The sequence below is a fragment of the Saccopteryx bilineata genome, chromosome 2, assembly GCF_036850765.1.
Source record: "Saccopteryx bilineata isolate mSacBil1 chromosome 2, mSacBil1_pri_phased_curated, whole genome shotgun sequence".
Lineage (NCBI taxonomy): Eukaryota > Metazoa > Chordata > Mammalia > Chiroptera > Emballonuridae > Saccopteryx > Saccopteryx bilineata.
Genome location: NC_089491.1, coordinates 135,842,665 through 135,866,353, shown reverse-complemented (window position 1 = coordinate 135,866,353; position 23,689 = coordinate 135,842,665). Strand labels below are relative to the sequence as shown.

The 23,689-nt window shown below is 54.7% G+C and overlaps 1 protein-coding gene across 1 annotated transcript in view; it reads right to left on the bottom strand.

Annotated features, from left to right (window-relative positions):
- Positions 1-22,052, bottom strand: part of COL2A1 (collagen type II alpha 1 chain) — a 32,586-nt gene extending 10,534 nt beyond the window's left edge. The window contains exons 1-33 of the mRNA XM_066257989.1: positions 21,814-22,052; positions 17,601-17,807; positions 16,109-16,125; positions 15,879-15,911; positions 15,740-15,772; positions 15,588-15,641; positions 15,350-15,451; positions 14,069-14,146; positions 13,402-13,446; positions 13,246-13,299; positions 12,766-12,819; positions 12,000-12,053; positions 11,582-11,635; positions 11,397-11,450; positions 11,038-11,082; positions 10,465-10,518; positions 7,736-7,780; positions 7,209-7,262; positions 5,609-5,707; positions 5,251-5,295; positions 5,060-5,158; positions 4,830-4,883; positions 4,344-4,451; positions 3,917-3,970; positions 3,734-3,832; positions 3,529-3,582; positions 2,982-3,080; positions 1,953-2,006; positions 1,520-1,573; positions 1,128-1,181; positions 875-928; positions 311-355; positions 22-120 (exon numbers count right to left, since the gene is read on the bottom strand). Coding sequence (XP_066114086.1) covers positions 22-120; positions 311-355; positions 875-928; positions 1,128-1,181; positions 1,520-1,573; positions 1,953-2,006; positions 2,982-3,080; positions 3,529-3,582; positions 3,734-3,832; positions 3,917-3,970; positions 4,344-4,451; positions 4,830-4,883; positions 5,060-5,158; positions 5,251-5,295; positions 5,609-5,707; positions 7,209-7,262; positions 7,736-7,780; positions 10,465-10,518; positions 11,038-11,082; positions 11,397-11,450; positions 11,582-11,635; positions 12,000-12,053; positions 12,766-12,819; positions 13,246-13,299; positions 13,402-13,446; positions 14,069-14,146; positions 15,350-15,451; positions 15,588-15,641; positions 15,740-15,772; positions 15,879-15,911; positions 16,109-16,125; positions 17,601-17,807; positions 21,814-21,898 — 2,193 coding nt within the window. The 5' untranslated portion in view covers positions 21,899-22,052. The remainder of the gene's footprint in view (positions 1-21; positions 121-310; positions 356-874; positions 929-1,127; positions 1,182-1,519; positions 1,574-1,952; positions 2,007-2,981; positions 3,081-3,528; positions 3,583-3,733; positions 3,833-3,916; positions 3,971-4,343; positions 4,452-4,829; positions 4,884-5,059; positions 5,159-5,250; positions 5,296-5,608; positions 5,708-7,208; positions 7,263-7,735; positions 7,781-10,464; positions 10,519-11,037; positions 11,083-11,396; positions 11,451-11,581; positions 11,636-11,999; positions 12,054-12,765; positions 12,820-13,245; positions 13,300-13,401; positions 13,447-14,068; positions 14,147-15,349; positions 15,452-15,587; positions 15,642-15,739; positions 15,773-15,878; positions 15,912-16,108; positions 16,126-17,600; positions 17,808-21,813) is intronic.
- Positions 22,053-23,689: the final 1,637 nt, after the last annotated feature.

The window sequence follows — 23,689 nt, the reverse complement described above, 5'->3', positions numbered from 1 at the left end:
GGCCGGACCAGACTCACTCACTTTGGGACCATCAGTGCCAGGAGTGCCAGGGAGGCCACGAGGACCCTGGAGGCCCTGGGCACCTGGAGAGCCACGTTCACCTGGGAAACCTCGTTCACCCTGTGGCAGAGATACCAAGGAGCAATTAGGCAAAACGAATGGGGTGAAGGCACTGGGAGAAGCAGGGAAGCGGGGAGCAGAGTGGGAGCCCAGAACCCAAGGCAGCCGCACTGCTGGGAGGGGCTGGTAGAACTGCACAGGGGAGCGCTGGCCCAAGGACGCCCCTAGGAACGGTCAGCAGGACACGCACCCTGGGACCCACGAGGCCGGGAGCTCCAGCTTCACCAGGAACGCCCTGGAAAACAAGAAGGATGTATGAAAGATCAGAGGTCATTATGTCCTGGCCTGGCTGAGCATCCCCCTGCTGAGCTCAGATAGTCATCTTGGAGAGCTGGGGTTCAGCCCCAGACACCTCAGGCCTCCTGGGGTTCCTCACACCCTCCTACCCTGGTCTCCTGGGCATCAGAAGAGATTTTCCCATCTAAGTGGGTTGCAGATTCAGCCTTGGCTGGTTGGCTCAGTGAACAGAGTGTCAGCCCAGCGTATGGGTTTGATTCTCCGTCAAGGCACACGTGAGAAGCTACCATCTGCTTCTTTTCTCCTCCCTCCCTCCCTTCCTTCCCCCTTCTCTCTCTCTTCCCTTTTTCTCTCTTCCCCTCTTGCAGCCAGTGGCTTGGCTGGTCCAAGCATCGGCCCCAGACGGGGATTGCCAGGTGGATCCTGGTCAGGGTGAATGTGGGAGTCTGTCTCTCTATCTCCCCTCCTCTCACTTAAAAAAATAATAGGTTGCAGATTCAAAGAGCCCCAAACCCACCTGGTCACCTGGTTTTCCACCTTCACCTGGGGGACCAGGAGGTCCAGGAAGTCCCTAGAAGCCAAAGTGACAAGCATTAACAAAGGGGTGAGTTTGCTGCACCGAGCACAGGGAGGGGACCAGGGGTGCAGGGAAGCCTCATTTCCCTGGTCTCCCTTGGAGGGGTGAGCCCTCCACCCATGGCGCTTGCTGCTGCCCCCTGAGCACTGGGCATGGAAGGGGACTGCAGAGAAAGCCTGGTTTAGCTGCCTACCTGGAACCCAGATGGCCCAGGAGCACCCTGCTCGCCTCGTTCACCAGAAGGTCCCTGCAGAGGAAACAAGGTAAACTGAGCCAGCATGCCAGAGCACCTGCAAGTCTCCGGGGGCCGGGGTGGGGGGGGCAGATAGATGCGTTCCCGCACAACCCAAGCAAGGCGTGTCTGCTTGTATGCCTTGCTGTTCTCCCACCAGTGACAACCAGTGTGGGGTCCACACTGCCTCCACAGGGTGGGATACCCACCTCAGCTCAGGGTGGGTCTAGTGTCCTAAATCAGCCCAGATCCACATGTCAGTTCCATTACTGAGTGGCCTGAGGCGCCCCCTGCAGCCACCCTACCCAGCCCCTATTCACAGGGTCATCTGGAGAAGCTGGGCAAGTACTCACAGCGGGTCCAGGAGGGCCTGCGGCGCCTGTCTCACCATCTTTGCCAGGAAGGCCCTAAAGGAGAGACAGAAGGGTGACGTAGTGACCTTTCCGTTCTGCAGACCCCAGCACTAGACAGGTACACTTGTGGCCCAGAGTCTCCAGAGCTCCACTATACAGCACCTGAACTCCATGTCTACCCCACTCCTCCCTGTCCATCCCCGCCCCTCCTTTCCCCTCAGTCTTTCTCAGCACAGGAGTCTTCCCTAGGCTGCTGACTGACAGCAACCAGAAGTCCCCCCGTGTGGACTCCCAAAGGGCCCAGGGCAGGTGGGCTCGGCCACAGGAAGCCCCACTACTAACTAGGGCTCCCAGGGGCATGCCGGAGGGAGTCCTCTCCCTCCCTCGTGGCTGTCCAGCCAGCACCAGGCGCAGCAGCGGGGCAGGTACTCACTCTCAGACCAGGAGCCCCAGGCAGTCCTTTCTCACCAGCTTTCCCAGGCTCACCCTAAAGGAGAGAGTGCAGGGCCGTGGGGTGGAGAGCTTCGGTGGGGGTGGGGAGCTTTGGTGGGGGTGGGGGGCTTTGGTGGGAGTGCGGGGCTTTGGTGGGAGTGGGGGGCTTTGGTGAGAGTGGGGGGCTTTGGTGGGAGTGCGGGGCTTTGGTGGGAGTGGGGGGCTTTGGTGGGAGTGGGGAGCTTTGGTGGGAGTGGGGGGCTTTGGTGGGGGTGGGGAGGCTTTGGTGGGAGTGGGGAGCTTTGGTGAGGGTGGGGGGCTTTGGTGAGAGTGGGGGGCTTTGGTGGGAGTGGGGGGCTTTGGTGGGAGTGGGGAGGCTTTGGTGGGAGTGGGGGGCTTTGGTGAGAGTGAGGGGCTTTGGTGGGAGTGGGGGACTTTGGTGGGAGTGCGGGGCTTTGGTGAGAGTGGGGGGCTTTGGTGGGAGTGGGGAGGCTTTGGTGGGAGTGTGGGGCTCTGGTGGGAGTGGGGGGCTTTGGTGGGGGTGGGAAGGCTTTGGTGGGAGTGCGGGGCTTTGGTGAGAGTGGGGGGCTTTGGTGGGAGTGTGGAGCTTTGGTGGGAGTGGGGGCTTTGGTGAGAGTGGGGGGCATTGGTGGGAGTGTGGAGCTTTGGTGGGAATGGGGAGGCTTCGCTGGGAGTGGAATGTGGAACAGGCTGGGGAGACGGGCTTGGGGCTTGATGGACAGCAAAGGCTAAAGCCAAGAGTCAGCACCTTCTCCTATGCTCAGAGGCATCAACTGAGAACTTTGCCCCATGGAACAATGTCATGGCTGAGAGGTCTCAAGGCTCTAAGAAGCCCTGGGTCTCCCCAGATCACATGCGCTCCTGTAGGGCATGAAGGCCCGAGCTGCCATGGCACCAGGGACCTTGCTCATCACAGCTCTTTGGTGAACTCTATTCAAGAGCCAGCATTCTCCCCAGGGAGGCAGGTAGCACCCCGCGGAAGGAAATGGAAGGGCACATTGTTACTTACATTGGCACCTTTGGGGCCAGGGAAACCCATGACACCAGGCTGCCCACGAGCCCCCTGAGGACCTGGAGGTCCAGGACGACCATCTTCACCAGGGGCTCCCTGAAAGAGAGGACACCATTCTCAGACCAGATACTCTGACCACATTCATCCACCCAATATCGATTAAGTACCTACTGTGTGGCAGGCCCAGGACTAGGCACCAGCCAGACACAGTATGTTGGATTGACCAAGGTTGCGACCAGCAGCCCATACCACACACACGGGCCCCATGGGCGACAAGACACTGCTTAGCTTAAAAGTTCTGCTTCTGAAAGTGCACACCAGGTTTTGTCTTTCCCCAAGGGAAGGTCCAAATGCACAAGGGGGTTACATTTTCCAAGCTCACAGACACTGCACAGGCCAAACCTGACCCCAATACCTACCATCTGCCCCTTCATCAATTCTCAAAATTCACAGGCTGTCTCCGCCCCAACTCCTGTCTCTCTTCCCACCTGCTTCCCCAAGGATAACACCCAACCTCTCCCAACAAACCAGATGATGGACTTACAGAAGGACCAATTTTGCCTTGAGGACCAGCATCACCAGGGCGGCCAGTGAGACCCTGTGTTCAGGAGAGAGAAGAAGATGGGTGTCAGAGCAGGTCCCAGGACCCCCCGATCCTGGCAGCACAGGGTCGAAGGGAACAGGTGGGAAGGGCATGAAGGGTCTGTTCAAAGTTGGAAACTGAGGGCAAAAGCAGCCCACGTACTTACCCGGGCTCCAGGAAGGCCAGGCTCTCCGGGACGGCCAGGGTCACCATTGGCTCCCTTGGGGCCAGCAAGGCCGCTGGGCCCTCGCTCACCAGGGGCTCCCTATACAAGGGGAGGCAGAGAGTCAGTGGAAGGCCATCAGACTAGTGATGCGGGAGGAGCCCCAGCACTTCTTCCCTGACTCACCTTGGGACCTGCCAGACCATCTTGACCAGGGAAGCCACGGTTGCCAGGAGCACCCTAGAAAGAGATGCAGGAGAAAGGCAGTGAGCTGGAAGGAACCCGACCAACCATGGCCTGGAGCCAGGTTCCAGGGGGTCCATCCTGCCGACAGGTTCTGTGGAGCAAGAGCTCCAGCTTGCAAGATTTTGAAAGATTAACCTCTTGGGCCTCTCTCCATTTGTCTGGGAATGAGCTCAAACTATTTCATGCCGTCCTGGGAGTGAGGGGACACAAATAAGGAGAAGGGAGCCTTATCCCCATGGCAGTGGTGGGGAAAAGAGAAGCAGGATACCAACAGGCCCCATCACTTGGCAAGAACACAGAGCCGTGAGGACTTGACATACATCTCGAGGTCACACACCAGTGAAAGTAGGGACTCCTAGCCACTTACTCTTTCTCCAGGGGGGCCGATGGGCCCTGCACCACCTGGCTCTCCACGGGCACCTCTTTTGCCTTCTTCACCACCAGGACCAGGGGCTCCCTGGGGGCCTGCAGGGCCCTGAGAACCAACACGAAAGAGAAACAGGGTGAGTCCTCCCCTGGGCCTGTGCAAGTACTGACCGTGTGGAGGAAGGGGCCCTGGCAATTGTTTCAGGCTGGGGAGGGGAGGCTAGACAGGAGCAGCTGTGGAAGAGCAGAAGTGGCCTAGGGGGCAAGAGCAGAGAGCTCCAGATTCAAACTGGTCAAACTGGTCAAGCCAAAGATGAGAGCCAAAGCCGCAGCATCTTCTCTACCCTGTTCCGTCCCCTTTTTCTTGGCGCAACCTGAGAGGTCCCCGATGAGCTGGGGCTACGAGGCAGAGAGCAGTGGGAGGGGGTGACCCTAAGCCCAGGGAGGAGCAGCAGGAAAAGACAAGGGCTGGGGGGTAGATACTCACAGGTTCTCCCTTGGGGCCTTGTTCACCTTTGAAGCCAGCAATACCAGGCTCACCCTTGACAAAAAAGAGAGGGAGGTTTGCACACTGGGTTCTCTCCACGGACCCTGCCCCCACCTCCGAAACCCTTAAAGGCACCTACTGAAGGACACCAGTGAGAGTGTGAGAAGGAAAGAGGGTGGGGTTTGACTCCAGGGTGTCAGTGGGACTTGGGGTTCACTCCAAGCTCTTACCGTCTGACCTTTTGGGCCCAAAGGACCAGTTGCACCTTGAGGGCCGGGAGGACCACGGGGCCCAGGGAAGCCGGGAGCACCAGCAATGCCAGGAGCACCCTGTCAGCGTGAGCAGAAGAGAAGGGCATCAGGAGAGGGTGTGAGGGGGACCACCCCCACCTGAAGGAGCCAAATCCAAACACAACACTCACAGCAGATCCCTTGGCTCCAGGAATTCCATCTGTTCCAGGGTTACCCTGAAAAAGGAGATGAGATCATTATAAAATAAGTGGCAAAGAATAAACCCCAGTCCTCCTAACCCTCCCAGGTCGTCGGTCCTGGGGCTGGGCCAGCAGCTGCCCTTCGCAGGCACCGTCCTGCTGAATGCTTTAAGGATACGACAGGGACGGAGGGAGCCGTACCCTTAGAGATGTGGGTTGGGGGAGCAGACACAGGGTCAGAACAAAAGCTAGATGTTTGGGGCTCCACTTCCCTCACAGCTAAGCAAAGGGTCAAGAGTGCCAGGGTCCAGACCCCAAGCCCTTCAGTTCAAAGAGAAGCCACACTTACAGAGGCACCGGCCGGCCCAGGGGACCCAGGAGTGCCAGGTTCACCACGAGGACCTTGAGCGCCTTCGGGACCACGAGCACCAGTAGGACCAGCTTCACCCTGGAAGAGACAAGGAGGGATGGAATGAGGAATAGACAAGGGACACAGACCTCTTGAGAATCAGCAGCAGTGTAGGACCAGCTGTATACATGCACCAGAAAGCTGAGTCGCGTATGCACATCCGCCCTGCACGTGAGCATGCAGGGCCACCCGACCGAGCTTCTCGACCTGGTGGGTCCCTCCCCTGACCTCTCCATCTCCATCTCTGCTCAGTACTGTGAACCAGCACAAGCAAATGCACAGCACGCTACAGCAATGGGCATCTTGTTGGCCCCATCAGCACCCACTGGAAAGCCTGTGCTGGGGAGTCCTGTCACCCTGGTGTTGTGGGATGATGCATGCATGGCTGAGATGGGCGGGCACTTCTATCTCCTTCCCTCCACCTAGTATTCTCTTTTATTGAGGGCTAGGAGACCCTCAGGCTCCTCAGCCTAGGGCACTATCCAACTAATATTGGGCTGATGCGTGAACACTGCTGCCCCGGCCTCCAGGCCAGGCCCATTCGAATTGGGCCAAAAAGCCAGGGGAATTGCAAGCAAGGACAAGCACCCCACTTTACTTTGCCCTGCTCTGACTATAGTCCAATTCCCCTGGGTAGCCCCACCCCCCACCCCCCCACCCTCGTCCTCAAGATGGCCTCTGCTTTTACTTTCATTTTTTCCTGAAAGTTGCAACTGGCTGAGATCTGGGCTCTCTGGACAGCAGAGTCCCTGGGGAGGACTGCTGACCTGGAGGGAAGGCGAAGCCTCCTCAGGTTTCTGCTCAGAACATTCTTGCTCACTTTTGTAATTATTATTTTCTAAAAGTCAGGCCCCCTCACCTTCCACTGTCCCTCTTCACAATGGGTCTCCTTCACCCGGCTCCCAGGGGCCTCAGACACTGTCTGGTTGCCATGGAAACCCCCAGGAGGGGAAAAGCAACCTGATGCCAGTGACCACACGGAGGCTCCTTATTCATCTCCTGGCGGTGACAGGAGAGAATTCCCAGGGACGGGCATTGGAATCCCTCCTGGGCCACAGGGGCCTTTCCCTGCACTGCTGGCCTGCCACTGGCCTTTATTAATCCTCAGAAGAACTCAATTAACAGCGCCTGGAAGAGCCAAACCCCCCAGATGAAACAGGGAGAAAGGAGCCTGGAATAGTCTCGCTGCCCCTGACCACTTACTTCCCTCCAACACTCTTCTGGGCCCAGACTTGGCTGAGCTCCACCTTCTTTCCTTGCATGCCAGGTCCTCTGCTCCCTCCCCGGTCTCCAGTCTCGGGTGTCTCCCCATCTTTCTCCACCTTTCCCCTCTCTGCAGCTGTAACTGTAGTGCCTCTAGCTCTTTATCCTTCCATCTTACTTTCCCGCCTAGCTGGTGACTCTGCAAAGTGCCCGGTCTGTTCCTTGGAGAGCAACAGCAGGTAGGGGCAGGAAACATCCCTCAGAAGGGATGGGGGGGGGGCAATCAGCAAGGGTTATGGGGGAAAGGTGTTCCTGACTCGACCACCAGGGTACTCACCTTGGCACCGGGAGCCCCAGGGAAGCCAGGGCCGCCAGCAGGACCCACGGGACCCTGGAGGAAGGAAGGAGGTTCAGAGGTAAATGCCATTTCTGGATGGAGTCTCTGCAGACACCAAAGTGAGCCACCCACACACCTCACACTCCTTCCCACCTTTGTACTGATTTGGCTCTAACCCATGGCAGCTAAAGTCCCTGGATGAAAACTGTCCCCACTGCCAATGTCCCCAGGCCTGGCTTCAGAAGGCAAAGCAAGATTCTGACTACCTACATAGTGAGAAGCAGACGATTCCTCCAGTACTCTATCTATCCCTCCTCAAAAAAACACCTGCTGAAAAGGCAGTTGAGAAAAACAAACCATTGCTTTAAATCTTGCTGTCGATAAGCTCAGGCACACTGGAGAATGATCCTCCCCCCTCGGGCAGGAGCCTGAGCACCGCTGTGCTCACACTGAACAAGCACGAGACAGATGCGGCTGGGCTGCTGAACGCGCCTTGAGAACACCCGCTGAGGACGAGGCAGACTTACCGGGGGCCCTGCGGGGCCTGGTTGACCATCGTTGCCCCGGGCACCCTGTGAGCAAAGGAGAAGGAAACAGGTACTGTGAGAGGGGCCCACATATCCAGTCCCTCCCTGCCCACAGCACATCTGCATGGAAACTGTGGGTGACACGGTGCCCAGGGTGTCCCAGGGCTGAGCATGAGGCTGGATGGTGTGAGCTGTGGGACAGCCCTGCGGGAGGGAGGAACCCCAATACCCATCCTTGGTGCCCGCGTGAATGAGTACTTGGGGGCTTCAGAGAGCTCGTTCTCAGCTTAAATAAAGCTTGGATAATTGCCCAGCTAGTCTATCATTCCTTAAACTTTGGGGTAGGTCTCCAGTATCCCCAATTCCAAGAACAAGTTATCATTTAAAGACTCAGAGAGAACTGAACCAAAGGAAAATGAAATAGCCAAGGAGCAACCTTGACTTGGTTCCTCCCCCACTCCCCCACTCATAGCAGGAAGGCCTCCAGGGCTCCGGTGAGGTGTCCAAGGCTTGGTTAACCTCCTTGATGGAGGCTCGGTCAAGGCTGCCCTTGGTTAACTCCAGGCTGCCTCTGCACTCTAGCCCCTCCCTGACAATCTGCTCCAAAGGAAAACCAAGATCTATAGCCTGTCTGCCACCAGCCCAAGAAGAAGCTCCAGGATGGGGACAGGGCACCCAGCACAGCCCAAGGGCCACATCTGACCTCGTGCCCCTGACACTCCTTTACACAGAAAGGCAAGGCTGTCGGCTCTTTCTCTACAGGACTTTTACTTTGAAGGTTTTTTTCCCTGGGTCTGTGGTGAGCACCTTTCAGTTTCTCTGCCAAAGCAGGTAAAAGTTCCCTTAGGACCCAGGGAACTTTTACCCACACTCCAGGAAACATTAGGCTAGTCTGAGCCAGGCCTGGCACCCGGACCTAGACAGAGGACCAGAGGAGGCCAGAAGATAACCTTTCCCCGTGAACCTGCCTCTGTCTCTCCACAGAAGCTGAAGAAGAAGGATGCTTTAGGGGGAGCTCATGTTTTAAATAAGACTCAAATCTTCTTCCTGGCTATGGTCCATTTCTCCTAACTGAGACTCTCCGGATTGGCATTAAACAGGAAAGCAAGCCAAGACTTAACAACAACAACAACAAAAATGTTAGAGGGAATGTGAATCCTCAGCATTAGCCAGAGGTTCTTCTGGGCTGGCCTGGCTGCTTCTGAAGCCCTGGAGCACCCTTCCTCCAGGGCTCGGCTGGAGCAGAGGCCCGGCTGGGCACAAGCAAAGGGCAGCTGTGGTGCTGCTCGGGAGGCCAGGGCTGGGGCGGCGTCGGAGGCCCTCCCTGCAGCACGCCTGGGAGGAGGACACAGTCTGGCCCAAGGGGGTGGGGCATGTGACCGCAGCAGGCAGCGCCTGCACAGCCCAGCCCCTGGCCCAGCCCTGACACCAGGCCTGCACTTGGAACTATGTGATGTTACCAACCTTCCACACCAAATCCTACACACACACCCTGCCAGCCTGACTGCCATGGGGACAGGAACCAGAAAGGAGGACCAAGAAACAGGGCCCACTGTGCCCAGGAAGGAGGGAAACCAGGGCAGGGATGCAGCTTGTTCCTGCCCCACACGGGGACAGCACTGCTGCTCTGGGCCTAGCCAGAAAGCCACAAGCCAGGTCCTGCTAATCTGAAGAAACAGCAGTGTTTCTTGGCAGGCTTAGCACTCTCTAATCCTCTCACACAAAGTGACCCTGGGACAAGCCACTTCAGCAGCTCTGGGTGACAAATGGGGGCTGAGGCTGCTTGTTACTTCGCTGATCTGCTTTTGAGGGCAATTTCTGCCAAGCAGATACATTATCCGGAGGCAGCACTCTGAGTGGCGCTGATGTTCTTTGGCCAGCCCTGCAAGGACTGGTGAGGAGGGCCCAGCGCTTGGCGGCTGGGGTATGAAATCTACAGAAAGCATAATCTTTCTCAAACATGGCTTTCATCATATCACTCGCCTGCCCAAGCGCCTACAGGGGCTCTATTGCTCAGGGAGCAGAGCTGAGCCCCTGTACCCTCTATCAGCAGCAAATTCCTTTGCTGTTCATTTCCCACAGTAAGAGGCCACCAAAAGTCTGAGGCCGCCAAGCACAGTTTGTCTAAAGGTATTTTACCTTTCAGTGCCTCAGTTTCTTATTCTCTAAAATGGGGAGAATGATAGGATCTACCTCCCAGGATCTGAGGGAGGATTAAATGAGACAGAGCATAGAAGGCATTATACCCAGACAGTGCCCATGAAATCATAATAACAGCAGCTGCAGTGTCATGTATAAAGGCCCTGTCAGGTGATGCTGGACTACTCTATTTTCTAGGGCATCATCTGAGTCCACCAAAAGAACAGGAAGTAGTACAGTACTGTAACCAATTTAAGTCTGTCTGTAAATTCAAGCTGGATTGACTGGGGAGAGGCGGTATTGACTGTGTGGGTGGTATTGATGGAATTACCTGAATAACCCAGACTGGTTAAGAGAGAGTCCTGCCTTGGTTACCAACTCTCCCACAGCCTCCCCCCCGCCCCCAGCCTGGGGACTGTGACGACACACTCAGAGTGAACACAGTCTGGCTCAAGGGGGTGGGGCATGATACTCTACACCTCACAAGGCAGTTTTGAGAGTCAAGTGAATGAAGTAATTCCACGTGAGAGTGCCATGTAAACTTTCAAGTGCTAGGCAAATGGTGGCCTTTGGCCTTGTCAATCACTCACCACAGCACCTGCAGGGCCGGTCCGTCCTCTCTCACCAGGCAGACCACGGGGACCCTGCAACACACATCAAGACAGTACAAGCATGAGTTGACTGAACAACACTGTGTGCCATCTCTTCGACCTGCAGGCCCTCCCCAGACACCCAAGGAGAGGACGCGTGCAGGTGCCCAGGAGGCAAAGGTGTGGATGCCTTTCTGACCCTGGAGCACTCAGCACACCAAAGGCTTTCTGCCCCGGAAGAACACACGAACGCTTCCATTACTGATCAGGATCCCAGTTACAGGCACATCTTGACTCTTGTAATAGATAAGCTCCCCGAAATGTTGAGAGTAAACAGAATTTTTAAAAATTCCAGCACACTTAAAGTGTGTTAGGGCTATTTCAAGGAAACGGTGAAAGCTTGACTAAATCATCTTTTTAAAACATGCTGTTTTTTGCTCACAATGTAGATCAGTCTACAAAACTGAATATCTACTTTGTGCAAAGGAAGCACTGGTGTTTATGGCAGGCCCTCCGCTGTGCTGCGGGGTGCTGAAGAGTGTGTGAGGCCCTGGGGGGGAGGCTCCTACTCACCATCGGGCCCGGAGAGCCGTTCTCCCCGGGGGAACCACTCTCACCCTGGAAAAAAGATGCACACAGTCAGTGACTGGGACCCACTGCCAGCCCCTGGGACCCACTGCCAGCCCCAGGAAACTCCCAGGAAGAGGCTGAGCACTCTGGTCATCTCAGCTAGCACTGAAATCCCCAGGCATCAGTTCTGTGAGAGGCAACTCCCCCCGCTCCTTCATCCATCAGGACATAGGACTGGGTGCCCCCAACCAAAGCTGTTCTGATGTCCTGACTCCACTAAGCTCAATAGAATCCCTTTGACTGAAGAGCAAGACTCCCCACCATCCCCCTCCGCCCCCGTCCCAGGGTTTCCTGGTCCTTACCTTCACACCTGGAGCACCAGCTTCGCCCTTAGCACCATCCAGGCCTGGGTAACCCTAGGAGACAAGAGGAAACATCCATCACACGTCGGGGAACTTCAACGGAAAGAGATACACATGTTCCCAAATGCTTTTCTCTCTTCCAGGGCAATCCCTTCCAATTCTAACACCTCACCCACGATACTTACTCTGTGACCTTTGACACCAGGAAGGCCTGGGGTTCCTGGGAAGCCACGAGCACCCTGAAATCCAAAAAGGAGATGTCAGCGCACAGAGCAGGAGAGCCAGGGAAAGGCCTCCCTGAGCTGATAGACAGTCTTTGGAGCCAGCTCCCTCCAAGTGCCAGGGAGCAGTGGAGAAGCCCAGCACGTGGACAGTGCTTTTAGCAAATCCCAGAATCCCCCTCACCTTGCCTTGCCCCATCTTATGCAAAGTGGGTAGAAACAACTGCCCGCCTCCCCTGTGAGCCTGTGTGAGGATCATAACCATGATCATAAGCATGAGGGTGTGATACAGGTGGAGACCTTTGGATTTGTATTTTAGAAGGGAGCTAACTGAACTGGAGGAGCAAAAAGGGAGGTCATAGGCAGAGAAGTGGGGCTTCACCTGAGGGCCGGGAGGGCCTCTTTCACCAGGTTTTCCAGGCTTCCCAGCTTCGCCCTGCAGGGAGAGAGATAGACCTACCTCAGCTTCCTCCCAGACACTTCAGCAGAGGGTGTCTCTGCTCACAGCCTTGCATTTGCTCTCCTGCTTGTTCATCTCCCGCACCTCCTTCACATTCCAGACTTCCCTAAATGCTTTTCCTAGGTCGCAATGTATTCTTTGAGACAGCTATATGTTGGGTGGGGACACCCCCTGTCCCCTGCCAACCCCACTTCCTCTGGTGGGCTCTCTCTCTGTTCTTTGGAGCTCTGCTGCCAGGGCTCACGCTCCCTAACCTTGGGAGACTTTGTCTAATGCCACTCATAAGAACAGCTCAAGTGCCATCTCTTGTCTCTTCACTTCATTTGCATCCTTTGTAGACATCCTGACTGGGCTCAGCTTCTCCTAACTCATCTACAATTAAGATAATGTTGGGTTGTTGAACGTTTCCTTCTTTGTTTTTTCTTCTCTGTATCTCTTCCCCTGGTGCTCTCCCTCTCCCCCTCTCATTTCTCAATTTCCCTTCCCAGAGCTAATGATGTTTTAATTATTTCCCTTCTCAGCGAGCCCACAGCAGTCCCCTGGGCACTGACAAGCTAAGCTGCAGTGGGAATATACACAGAGGACAGGGTCCAAGTCTCTGACTGACTAGTCTTGCCCTTTAGGACCCCCCCCGGGGGGGGCCATGTCACAGAGGCGGCCACCTCTGTGACTACTCGGGAATACTCACATCATCACCAGGTTTTCCAGGGGGGCCTGGAGGACCACGGGGACCCATGGGACCCTACAAAGTAAGAGAGTTTAAGAGATGGTTGAGGGGGGAAAAGACCAAATCAGTGGACAAAGCTTTGAGACTATAGTTTTTGAAACTAGTTCCCCTCTAAGGAAGAAAGATGGAAAAATCCCTCTTTGTGCTAGGAGAGAGCAAAGGGTCCAGAGCAGATGACAGTGGGAGGCAGCAAACAAAACAACACAGGCTAGTGATGGGCCAGAAAGGGGACAGTTATGCCAGAGTTCCTGGTGGTCCTTGGCACATCTGGCTCTCTGTCAGAGCTCCCCCATAGCTAAGAAGTGACATCTGGATTTCCTCTGGGCCCTCTACTGTGGGAAAGCAGAGGGCAGTGTGGCGGGTGGAGGTGACAGGATCAGGTCCGAGTGGTACATCTTGGAGACTCCCCCGGAGGAGGGCAGGGCCCACACTGGTACTCACAGAGACGCCAGGTTCACCGGGTTCACCAGGGTTGCCTTGAAATCCTTGCGGTCCCTAAAAAATAAAGTGAAAATACAAGGTTGGCCACCACAAACTGACAGAAGACAGCTTGAAAGCAGCTGCACGGACACCGAGAGGAAAAGACCCAATACTCACGGGAGCACCAGCAGGGCCTGGAGGTCCTCGCGGTCCCATGGGGCCCTGGGTTGGGACGGAAAATGGGGATGTTTACTGGAAATGCTTCACCAATGGCCTCCAATGTGCCACCTCCTTCCAGTCAGCAGCCTAGACAATGAGCTACTCTGTGGGCAGGGGGCCTACAGTGGCTGCTCTCTCTTATTTCCCACTCCTCACGCAACAATCTATTTTTATTTATAGGCACCATTTGGACAGAGAAGCTGGCCTTGCTTTCTCCTGGACAGCAGCCATGTTTACTAAAGTCTGAGTTTCATTTAGCCTGTGCCAAGTCGGAGCTCCAGGGCTAAGATTTCCTGCTGGAAGTCTTGGGGATGCTGGAGAACAGTGGCTGCTGTCTGCATTCTTCAGTTCTCATTCCAAGAGCAATAGCAACTGGCCTTCTAACAGATCAGCCTATATGCATCTCTCCATCCTCATTCTTCTTAGTCACTCCAGCGCATCATTAAAACTGGCATCTGTGGCCATTAAAAAACAAATGCTTTGGTCTAAATAAATGGGAGGTTACATAACTGATGGAGAAGAGCTGCTCTAAGCAATTATCTGTAAAGTGAGGTTATTAGAGTCTCTGGCTCTGCTAAGGGCCACCTCCTGCCATTTTGGCTACAAAGGACTGGTGTCGTCTTACCATTGGTCCTTGCATTACTCCCATCTGGGCGCCACCAGCCTTCTCATCAAATCCTCCAGCCATCTGGGCAGCAAAGTTCTGCAAAGAAACCCAACAACGTTAGGAGCTTGAGAGGTCCTAGGGTTTTCCTACTTGGCTAGGCAAAAAGATATCTAGATAGAAGAAAAAAAAAAAACTAGAGAAACTCTAATTGTGGGAGATTAACCAAACATTGATAAGAATTACCAATGATTCCTGAAAAACGGTTTTAGAAATGTGTTATTAGATGACAGTGGCATGATAATTTCCCTGGAAGATTAGTGTTATTTGGAAGAGTATCAGTTGCTTGCATTAAATTTTATAAAATTATTTTTAAAATTCTAAAATGTAAAATACATTATTTAATACATATTGAGAAATATGACTTAATTTTCACTCTTTTTAAAAACTTCTTTCAAGATTTTACTTATTAATTTTACAAAGAAAGGAGAGAGAAGTATCAACTCATAGTTGCTTCACTTTAGTTGTTCACCAATTGTTTGTCTTATGTGGCTTGACAGGGCAAGCCCAGGGTTTCGAACCGGCGACCTCAGCATTCCAGATCTATGCTCTATCCACTGTGCCACCACAGTCAGGCTTAAGTTTCACTTTTAAAGGTGGGTTTTTTTTTTCCCCTCAAGACTTTAATGCTCAGCAAAAGATTAAAATGAACAGTCTTGAAATATTTTAGCAAGGGATGTAGTAGGCGCCTGTCAGTTTCAAGTTTAAAAATTAAAAACATAGCAAACATCAAAATGGCAAACCTGTAGAAACTGGGTAATAATATAATTTGTTGATTGGTTTGACTCCAAAAATGACTTTAGCTACACACCTTCACTCAGTGGGGTTCTTTCATAAGAATGAATAGTTGCTTGGAATGTACTTGGCAAAGACCAAGAATAAATGTCTTCCAAGGACAGTGGTCACTCTTCTTCCAGGGAACTACAAGTGCCCAGTCATCCTCTCCCCCAACCCCCACACCCACTCCCAAGAATTGACCACACAGTACAGACGCCAGGGAGCCAGGTAACTGAAGACTCTCTTTGCGAAAACCCAGTGAATGAAAAAAGTCAACCCTCAGTGCCACAGTCTCATGCCTAATATGTGATTCCACTAAATTATAGGCTTGGGGGAGAAGCCCATGGACAGGCTGTGTACACACTGTTGGCAGCCCTGGGAGCCAGCCAGGTAGGTGTGAGTAGCAATTTAGAAGCCACATTTCTGGAGGGACATTCTGAAGAAAGGGGACATAAGGATACTTACTCCACCAAGGCCAGGGGGACCAGGGGGGCCAGGAGGGCCAGGGGGGCCAGGATTTCCAGGGGTCCCAGGTTCTCCATCTCTGCCACGAGGTCCAGGGGCACCCTTGGGAGAGAGAGAAAAAGGCAGCAATGTGAGGCAGTGTTAAAGCAAGAACCATCTGTCCACTGGCTGCCCTTAAAGTGATAGTCAGGCCCGTACAGGGGCCCTAAAGGGTGGGCACCATTGTTTCTTTACTCACTTTTTCACCTTTGTCACCACGATCACCTCTGGGTCCTTGTTCACCTGCAGGCCCCTGAAGGTGAAGAAATGTTGAGATGACAGCAAGGCCAGGGGGTCTGCAGATCAGTAACTTGAAGAAGGGGTAGAGGAAAGGTTTTCTCCCGTTCTTACCTGAGGGCCAGGGGGTCCTTTAGGTCCTACGATCTGTGAGAGAGACCCACAGAATGGCAGGTTAGAGGGGGCCACAAGAAAACGACCCAGTTAGAGCAATAGAAGCAACATTGATTGTGTAAGAATAATTTTTACGTACATCCTTGATGTCTCCGGGTTCTCCTTTCTGTCCCTGAAACATGACACAGTCTCAGGATTGAGCAGGGCAAGCCCACCAAGCCCCAAACACAAAGTCCCACCCAGCAGCCCCTGCCTCAAGGTGCCCCTGGAGCAGACCTCTGCTGACGAAAACATGACAGGCTGCATGGGCATAGCATTGCTTCTGAAGAGAAATGATCAAGGCAAAAGCAGAAAAGAAAAAACCCTCACCTTTGGTCCTGGTTGCCCTGCAAGTGGAAAAAATAGAGAACATAAGATTTGTGAGTCAGAGAAGGACAAATTCTTGTCACTCAAACACTCTTTTAAGAGATCAAACCGAAAAAAAAGACACGACCGAGGAAGGAGGCAGCTTCCTGTGACTCCACTGAACCCTCTGCCTGGGGTGTTAGAGTCACTGGGGTCCTGAGGCTGCTGTCCCAGGAGGAGCAGGGACGACCTAGACTTTGTTATTCAAAAGCAGCCAGTATACAAAATAATGGAGCAGGGCCAGTGAAAACAGAAAACAAAGAGCTCAAGATCTCAACAGCCACCAAGAAATAACTAAAAACTGGCAGAAGGTTCAGTCTCTTCTTTCCCCTACTGGATAGGAAGTTCTTCCCACAGCCCAAGCCCTCCCAAAGAGTTAGGTAGTTAAAAAGGTCTTACATTCAAGCTGGGTCTCCTTGAAGCAAGCACAAAAGAAGAAGAAGAAGAAATAATAATAAACAGCACGGCATAGGAGTTATAAAGAGCAGTACAGCCAGGGCCACCCCAAATCAGTAACCTCTTGTCCTTTGTAGCAGCAACAGTAAAGACAACCAGTACTTCACTCAGACCCCTCCCCCAGAAATGATCTGGGGATCTGGTCCCTAAAAGCAGCTTCCCCAAGCAGCTTCCCAGTACTGATGACGTGTTAAGGAAAGGCAACCTCTCACTTCCCTCTCCACTTCTCTACTTGAACAGGAAGGAACAGTGAGACTTAGACATGGGTCCCCATCCACCCTATAAGGAGACAGGGCACGTGTTTCAGTGCTGGGGAGGTCACCTGCACACATATGACCCACCAGCACTGATTCTAGCTGAGAGTTTATAACTGCCCACCAGGCTGCAGGCACAGGGACTGTCCCAGCCCTATCTTCACCCTTTGCCACTAGGACCCTCAGAGCCCCGTTCCTCCTTCTCTTATTAATGTGCTTTTTAACTGGCAGTCAACTCCAAGAGAGGTAGAAGCAAAAGGAAACTTTCATCAGCGTTTCCCATCTCAAAGAGAGAGCCTTTGCCCTGTCTCCCACTAGCTCACAGAGGTTACTCCTCCCTGATGACCGTATTTTGGAGGTCTTCTAAGGAAAAGACAACGTCCGGGTCATAGAGGAGGAATTAATCTGTGGTTTGGACAGAGAGAGCATTCGATCTCCACTATGTCTTTAACAAGTTGCAGGGATGGTTCCAGAGAAGGCACTTTGTGGAATCACATCTGTCCTTCCATGCATCTGGGGAGCATATATTTTGGAGGCGTTAGGTGAGGAAGGACCCCTCTAGCATTTCAGCTCACTCAGTTTCAACCTGCAAGTGAGAAGTGGCCTTTCCTTTCAGCCTCAGCTGCTGGGTTCCCATGGATAACCAGCCCCTCAGCTTTGCGGAGATGACCAGCATCCATGGGAGGGCATTTGCTGCACCTGCAAGTAATTTATTTATGTGGAACAGGAAATAAATAAATTACGACCACTGGCAGTGGCGAGGTCAGTTGAGCAGATGGGGCAGCACTCTCCGAAGGGGGTCTCAGGGCTGAGGCAGTCTTTCATGTCTTCACAGATTATGTCGTCGCAGAGGACAGTCCCAGTGTCACAGACACAGATCCGGCAGGGCTCAGGCTTCCACACATCCTTATCATTATACCTCTGCCCATCCTGCACACAGCTGCCAGCCTTCTCTGCACCAAGGGTGGAGCAGGAGAAGCAGAGAGCATAGGGAGGAGGGGGTGGGAGTCAGAAGAAAAAAGAGAAAGAGGTTGCAGTCAACTTGACATCATTCAAATGCTGAAAAATGTGGACTCAGGCCACCCAAACATAAAGAACTTGAAAATTATTTTTCTAAGACATCATTCATTCTTCCATGTATTCAATGAATATGTATTATGTGCCTTGCAATATGCTGTCTTTTCACCAATGACAATCCTGACCCAGCAATGAAGGGTCGGGGGGTACTGTACTGACTGTACTGGATTCTCTTCATGCATCTAGCATGAGGGAGACCTGGTGATGTGGGGGGCAGGGGCAAGTTAGAGTGGGAGCAGGAGCGGATGAGGCTGTGAATGGGAACTCAGGACTGTAAAGATAGAGGAGAGGGGAAAAGGGAGCCCCCCCCCCAGCACAGGAACAGAGGCCTTCTTTTTACTGCCTTCTTCTAGGAATTATGGGACTCACTAAATACAACTGATAGCTAAAATTCAGAAGGTATACAGAAAATTCTACCCACAAAAATTAACAGCCAGCTTCCAACCATGAATATGGGGCAGGGCAGCTGAAAAAAGGAGCTATTATAATTAGGATCTAGTCTCATTCTTTAAACTATATTAGAATTAGGGCCAATTTGGGGAGAAAGATAGGCCCATTCAAACATTACACTTGGGACCCAAGCAGGCTAATAAAATGCCTTGGGAGGCAAGTGGGAGCAAAGGGCCCCTATTGCTGACCTCCAGTTATAGCCCTCCCTGGAGAGGCCCTGCCTCCAACTGAAGATACTCAGATTTGCAGGGAGGGAGGGTTCGAATACTCGATCTGGGCTAGGGTTAGCAGTGCAGGCCTGGCCTGCACCAAGTATGCAGAACAAGAAAGGAAGGGACTACTGCCTTCCACAAGCGCCCTATAGTCTGGAGTACTGGTTTCCTGCAAATGAAACCTGTGCTGACAAGAGCGCTCCGAGAGCGCCAAGGGTTGAGAGCCCGCACCACGTGCTAGGGAGCGCCCAGCGCTGTTTTTCTCATCAAAATCTCCAAACGCAATGGCAACTGCAGGGGATGAATAGGAAAGATCCACAAACCAGGTGGGCGGAGACAGAAACCAGCCTGCCCCCTGCTCTTTAAGCAGACTCTGAAAATCTAAAGATAAACCCTTCCTTTTTCTTTTCTACTAAGAGAAATCCACTCAGTCTTTAGGCAAGACAATCATCGGGAAGAGAGACGATCCCAGGGTATTTTCAGAAGCCGCTCGGACACACCCACCGCTAAAATTGCTCCAACTGTAGAAAGCCCGAAGCTGGGAAGGGGAAGTAGGAGAAGTCCGGACTAAGGAAGACCCCACTCTCACCCAAGAGGGACCAGGATAGAAAGGGAAATGCTGGGAGAGGTGCACCATCGCACTGGGGATCAGATTTCGCTGGCAGGGCAGCCGGGATGCGCGGGCGCAGGGGCGGGGCCAGGCGGCGCTGGGTGTGAGAGCTACTGGGTGACTCTTTGTGGAGGCGGCTCTGGACACGGCTCGCCCACAGACACTGGGAGGGTGAAAAGTGGGATTAAATGACTGCCCCAGAAAGGAGCCAGCACCGTAACCGGATCCCCTAGGTGTGGACGGAGGAGCCCAGAACCACCATAATTGCTGTTTCAAACGGCTGCCGATAGCATCCCGGCGCGCAGGATCGGGTTCCGCTCATTACCGCAGCGCCGTATAAGTGATTCTTTGTAGCAGGCCAATTAAAAAGTTACCTCTTTCGGGGAACTGTTTCGCTGCGCCGCCGAATTGCGCAGGGCTGGAGCCCGGGAGGTGGCGGCGGGCGGGCACAGGGGGGGCATTGTGGAGAGAGTGTCGGGGAATCCGGGGGAACCCATCGGACCTCGCCTCTCATGAATGGGGCTTTTCTCGAGCGCATACAGAGCCCAATTCACAGGTCTCCGCAAGGAACCAGTTTAAATAAATACGGGCAGCGTTTCAGCCCCATCTGGAAGCCATCGCTGCCAATCTCCCAACGCAAACAAGCCTCACAAAGGAGGATTGAGGTCTCTCCCCGCAGCCGAGGGGCACTTTCGGAGGCGAAGGCTGTGAAATGCAGATGTGGGTCAAAGACGCCACCGCCAATAAGTTTCCCAAACTCATGGAAAGATGGGGAGGAGGGGCGTGCCGGAGCTCCAGGTCTCTGACATTCCTGACGTCCACGCAGACTGCGCCTTTCCCCACTTCACATTTTTAGGTCCATTGACCCGGGGTATGGGGTTATAAAGCTGGGATGTTCCAGGGAGCAAAATCAGCCGCCCGACGCACTTCCCCTGGGGAGGAGGAGCAGCGACTGGAAGAGCCGGGCTCAAGAAACTGTGGAATTCACTCCCTCCCGGGAAAGCCGCGGCAGGCAGTGCGAGAAGTCTGCCACTTAAGTGAGCGCCTCCAATACCAGGTGGAGAATTTGGGTATTATTTTACAATCACCTAGCTAATTCCATTGTGCACTTAAGCAAAGGTCAGTCAAGAAAACAGCTTGTGGGTGTGTTCATGTAAATTTAAGACAAAAATATAGTCAGTCTAAGGCGGGACCATTTACACACACCGTATTCCAACAGGTGCCCCAGAGCGCGCTGCCAGTTTAGTGCACCACGCGGCCACCTGGCCAGGATCTCCTACTCCCCAAGCTCCCTGCAGTTGCACCGCGGGCTCCAGTCTTGGCCCCGCCGGGATTAGCCGCTCCAACGAACGGAAAGTCCACCCGGGCCTTACAAACCGTCTTTGGAGACAGCCTAGTGACTGACGAGACCACATTAAGAGTCTCGTCGACCGATAGACTTTGATTCCGCCATCCCCCGAAAAAGTTTACCCTGCGATTGATTTACAATCTGTAACATACAAAGAGAGGGCTGGAATCCCAGCCGTCGGAAACGTGCCCAAACACGTGGAAAAAAATCTCTCTACCTAATACACTTTCCAGGCTTCGTTTGTCCTGAATATAATCCCAGACAATGGAACTTGACCGAAGGAGGCGATGGCACGGTACGGTACGAACCGCCTTTGGACCAGATTGTAAAAGTGCCATCTCTAACTGTATTTGGTTGAAATAGTTACAACAATCGACCAACCTTACACACACACACACACACACACACGCACACCCGGCAGCCTGGGTCGCTCAGTTTCAGGAACAGAAAAGTAAACTCATTGTAGTACTTCGGGGGGTTAGGGGGAAGAACCGCGGGGAGGGGGCGCTATTTTCCTGGGCGTTTGAAAAACACGGTCTGGTTGGAATGTTATCGCCTTTCAAATGGCCTCTCCTATGGGAAGTTCCAGGGGGAAAGCCGAGATGCGTACCAGGGCTGCACCTTGCTCCAGGGCCAGGCTGGAGGGGGAGGGTGCCGGGAGAGGCGCTGAGGTCTCGGAGCGCCTCTCCGAAGCCTTTCTTTGTGGCCTCGGATTTCAGCCCACTGGTTTCAAAGCATCTCCTTTGTCTACCTCCTCTTTGAACCCCCCAGCGACCAACCCCTGGCCACGACTGCGAAGTCCACCCCTTGGCGCTTGCTCGTTCCTCCACCAGTACCCTCTCTCTCCTACTTCTAAGAACTAGGGACCACGACCTGTTTTGCTGAATTCCGAGTGCTTCCGCGAGATGAGAAGTGTGAGTGTGCGCCTATTTATCAAAGCTGATGAAAAAGAGCGCGCTTAAATCTGTGCGCAAACTCTCGGATTCTACACTTCGCATGTTTAACATTCCTACGCAGTGTAGGGACCTGCAAACGCCTCCAACCGTGGCCCTCCGAGAGGACCCTCGGACAGAGCTGCTGCCCTGCGACCTCTGCTCAGGGCGATCCGCGCACCCTGCGCCCCAGTCTCGGCGCAGTCTGACCTCAGGAGCGGCTCTAACACGGACCCCGGGCCCGCGGGCTCCGGGGCACCAAAGGGCTGGGTAAGAGGACGAGGAGGGACGGCTCAGAAAGGTGGCAGGCAGGGTCTGTGGGTGACTTACGGACATCCTGGCCGTGACAGCGAAGGACAGCGGCGACGAGCAGCGTCAGCAGCACCAGCGTCTGGGGAGCCCCGAGGCGGATCATGGCTCCCCGCGGGGCCGGGCCGAGCCGGGCCGAGCGGAGCGCAGCGAGGTGGCAGGAGCACGGCGTGGGTCCGGGTCTCTACCGCGCCCTCATGCAGGAGGCCTCGGAGCAGGGGGAGGAGGCAGGAGACCCGGCAGCCAGCAGCGCTCTGCGTCTCCTCCCGGCCGCGGTGCCCGTTATATGTGCCCGGCCCCACTCGAGGCCGGCGAACTGGCCCAAACCGCGGGCCGCCCCCGGCCCCCCGCGGGGCTGTAACCTGAGACCCCGCCCCCGGAGCCCGCCCCGGCCCGGCCGGAGCCCGCACCTGCCTGGGCCGAGCCCCCCTCTCCGTTAGCCCGGCTTCCCGCCCCCTACCCCAGTGTGCAGAGTGGCCTGATCGGGCGGGGCGCGCAGTCGGGGCTGCGGCTCGGCCCCCTCAACCGCAGCCGGGCGGGGGGCCTCGGCCCTCCCCTCGGAGCTCTGCCCGGGCTGGAGGGGCGAGGGGGGCTGTTTGCAGAGGCACAGGCCGCGAGCCGTTGACCGGGACGGAAAAGACTTGGAAGGAGGAGGGGAAAGTGGTAGAAAGCAGCAGCGGGGGAGGCGGAGGGGGCACCGTGTTGGGACCTTGGGCGGCGAGGGTTGGGCGGGGAAGAGGGACAAGCACAAGGGGAGCCCGCGAAGGTATCTGAAGTCCTAAACCGTAGAGACTGGCAAGCAGAACCCGGTCTGGGAGCCCCTTTCCGGGGCACCTGGCCTCAGGGCTCCCACCTGGAAGTTCGGACGAGAGCCCCCTCCCCCTCCCCCATTCAGCTGTGCGCTGAAAGAGTGTCCTCTGGAGCCCGCAGACGTTGGCCGGAGCCGAGCGCCAGGAAAGGGGCCGAGTGTCACAGCACAGAGAGACCTGTGTGAAGGTGGGGCGGGGGGAGCGCGGGCAGGGCTTAGGAAGGGGCTCGAGGAGTCAGGACGGGGAGAGCGCCGAGACTAAACCGTGCGCGCTGCCGAGGTGGGGGACCGTCTCGTTCCAGACTCAGACGTGGTGTCTGCTCCTGGCCGGGCTCCGGGAGTCCCGGGGGGGAGTGGGCGCTGCCGCCCTGGTCGAGCAGCTTGGGCCAGAGACGGTTGGTCACTGCTGCAGCCCTGTCCAGGAAGCGCGGAGGCCGCTCCAGCTGGACAGAGTTCAGTGAGCCAAGGCAGAAGCCAGAATTTCCTAGTTGGCCCCCTGGCCCTTGGCTTCCCACCTCGCCTCACCTCCAGTGAGCGCCCTCTGGCACCTCCGCTCCAATCCTGCCTTCTCCCCAAGGCTCAGTGGCGCTCTCTGCCTGGCTCCTGGGGCCTCCTTCGATACCAAGGAGGAAAAGCCCCCAAACGGGCCTTCTTCCTCTTGAAGAGATAGTTCCTGAGGGTTGTACCGTTCCCCCAGAGAACTTTAGGCAAAGGCAAACTTTCATGGAACTCGCACTTAGGCTCTGATTTAACCAGAACTCCCCTCACTGGCAGTGGCATTTCTGCAGTGCTTTTCTCCTGGAAGTTGAAGGAAGGAACTGCTTCTACCGCCCAGGCTGCAGGCTTCCACAGGGGCGGGGGTGGGGGTTCCAGGCTCCCCGCCCCCAACCCCACCATGATTTGAAGCTACTGAGTTACAAATGTGCAGAACTTAACTTCTGTAGTAAGTATGCTGGCTGGAAAGGGAAAGAAGGTCCATTGTTTAAAGAGACAGTGCCACGTCTTGTCCAGGCTGGATGAAGGTAGTTGAAGGATTCAACTGCTAGTTCCGGCCTCTCCTCTTGGGCCATGAGCCTTCCTTGGCTCTTT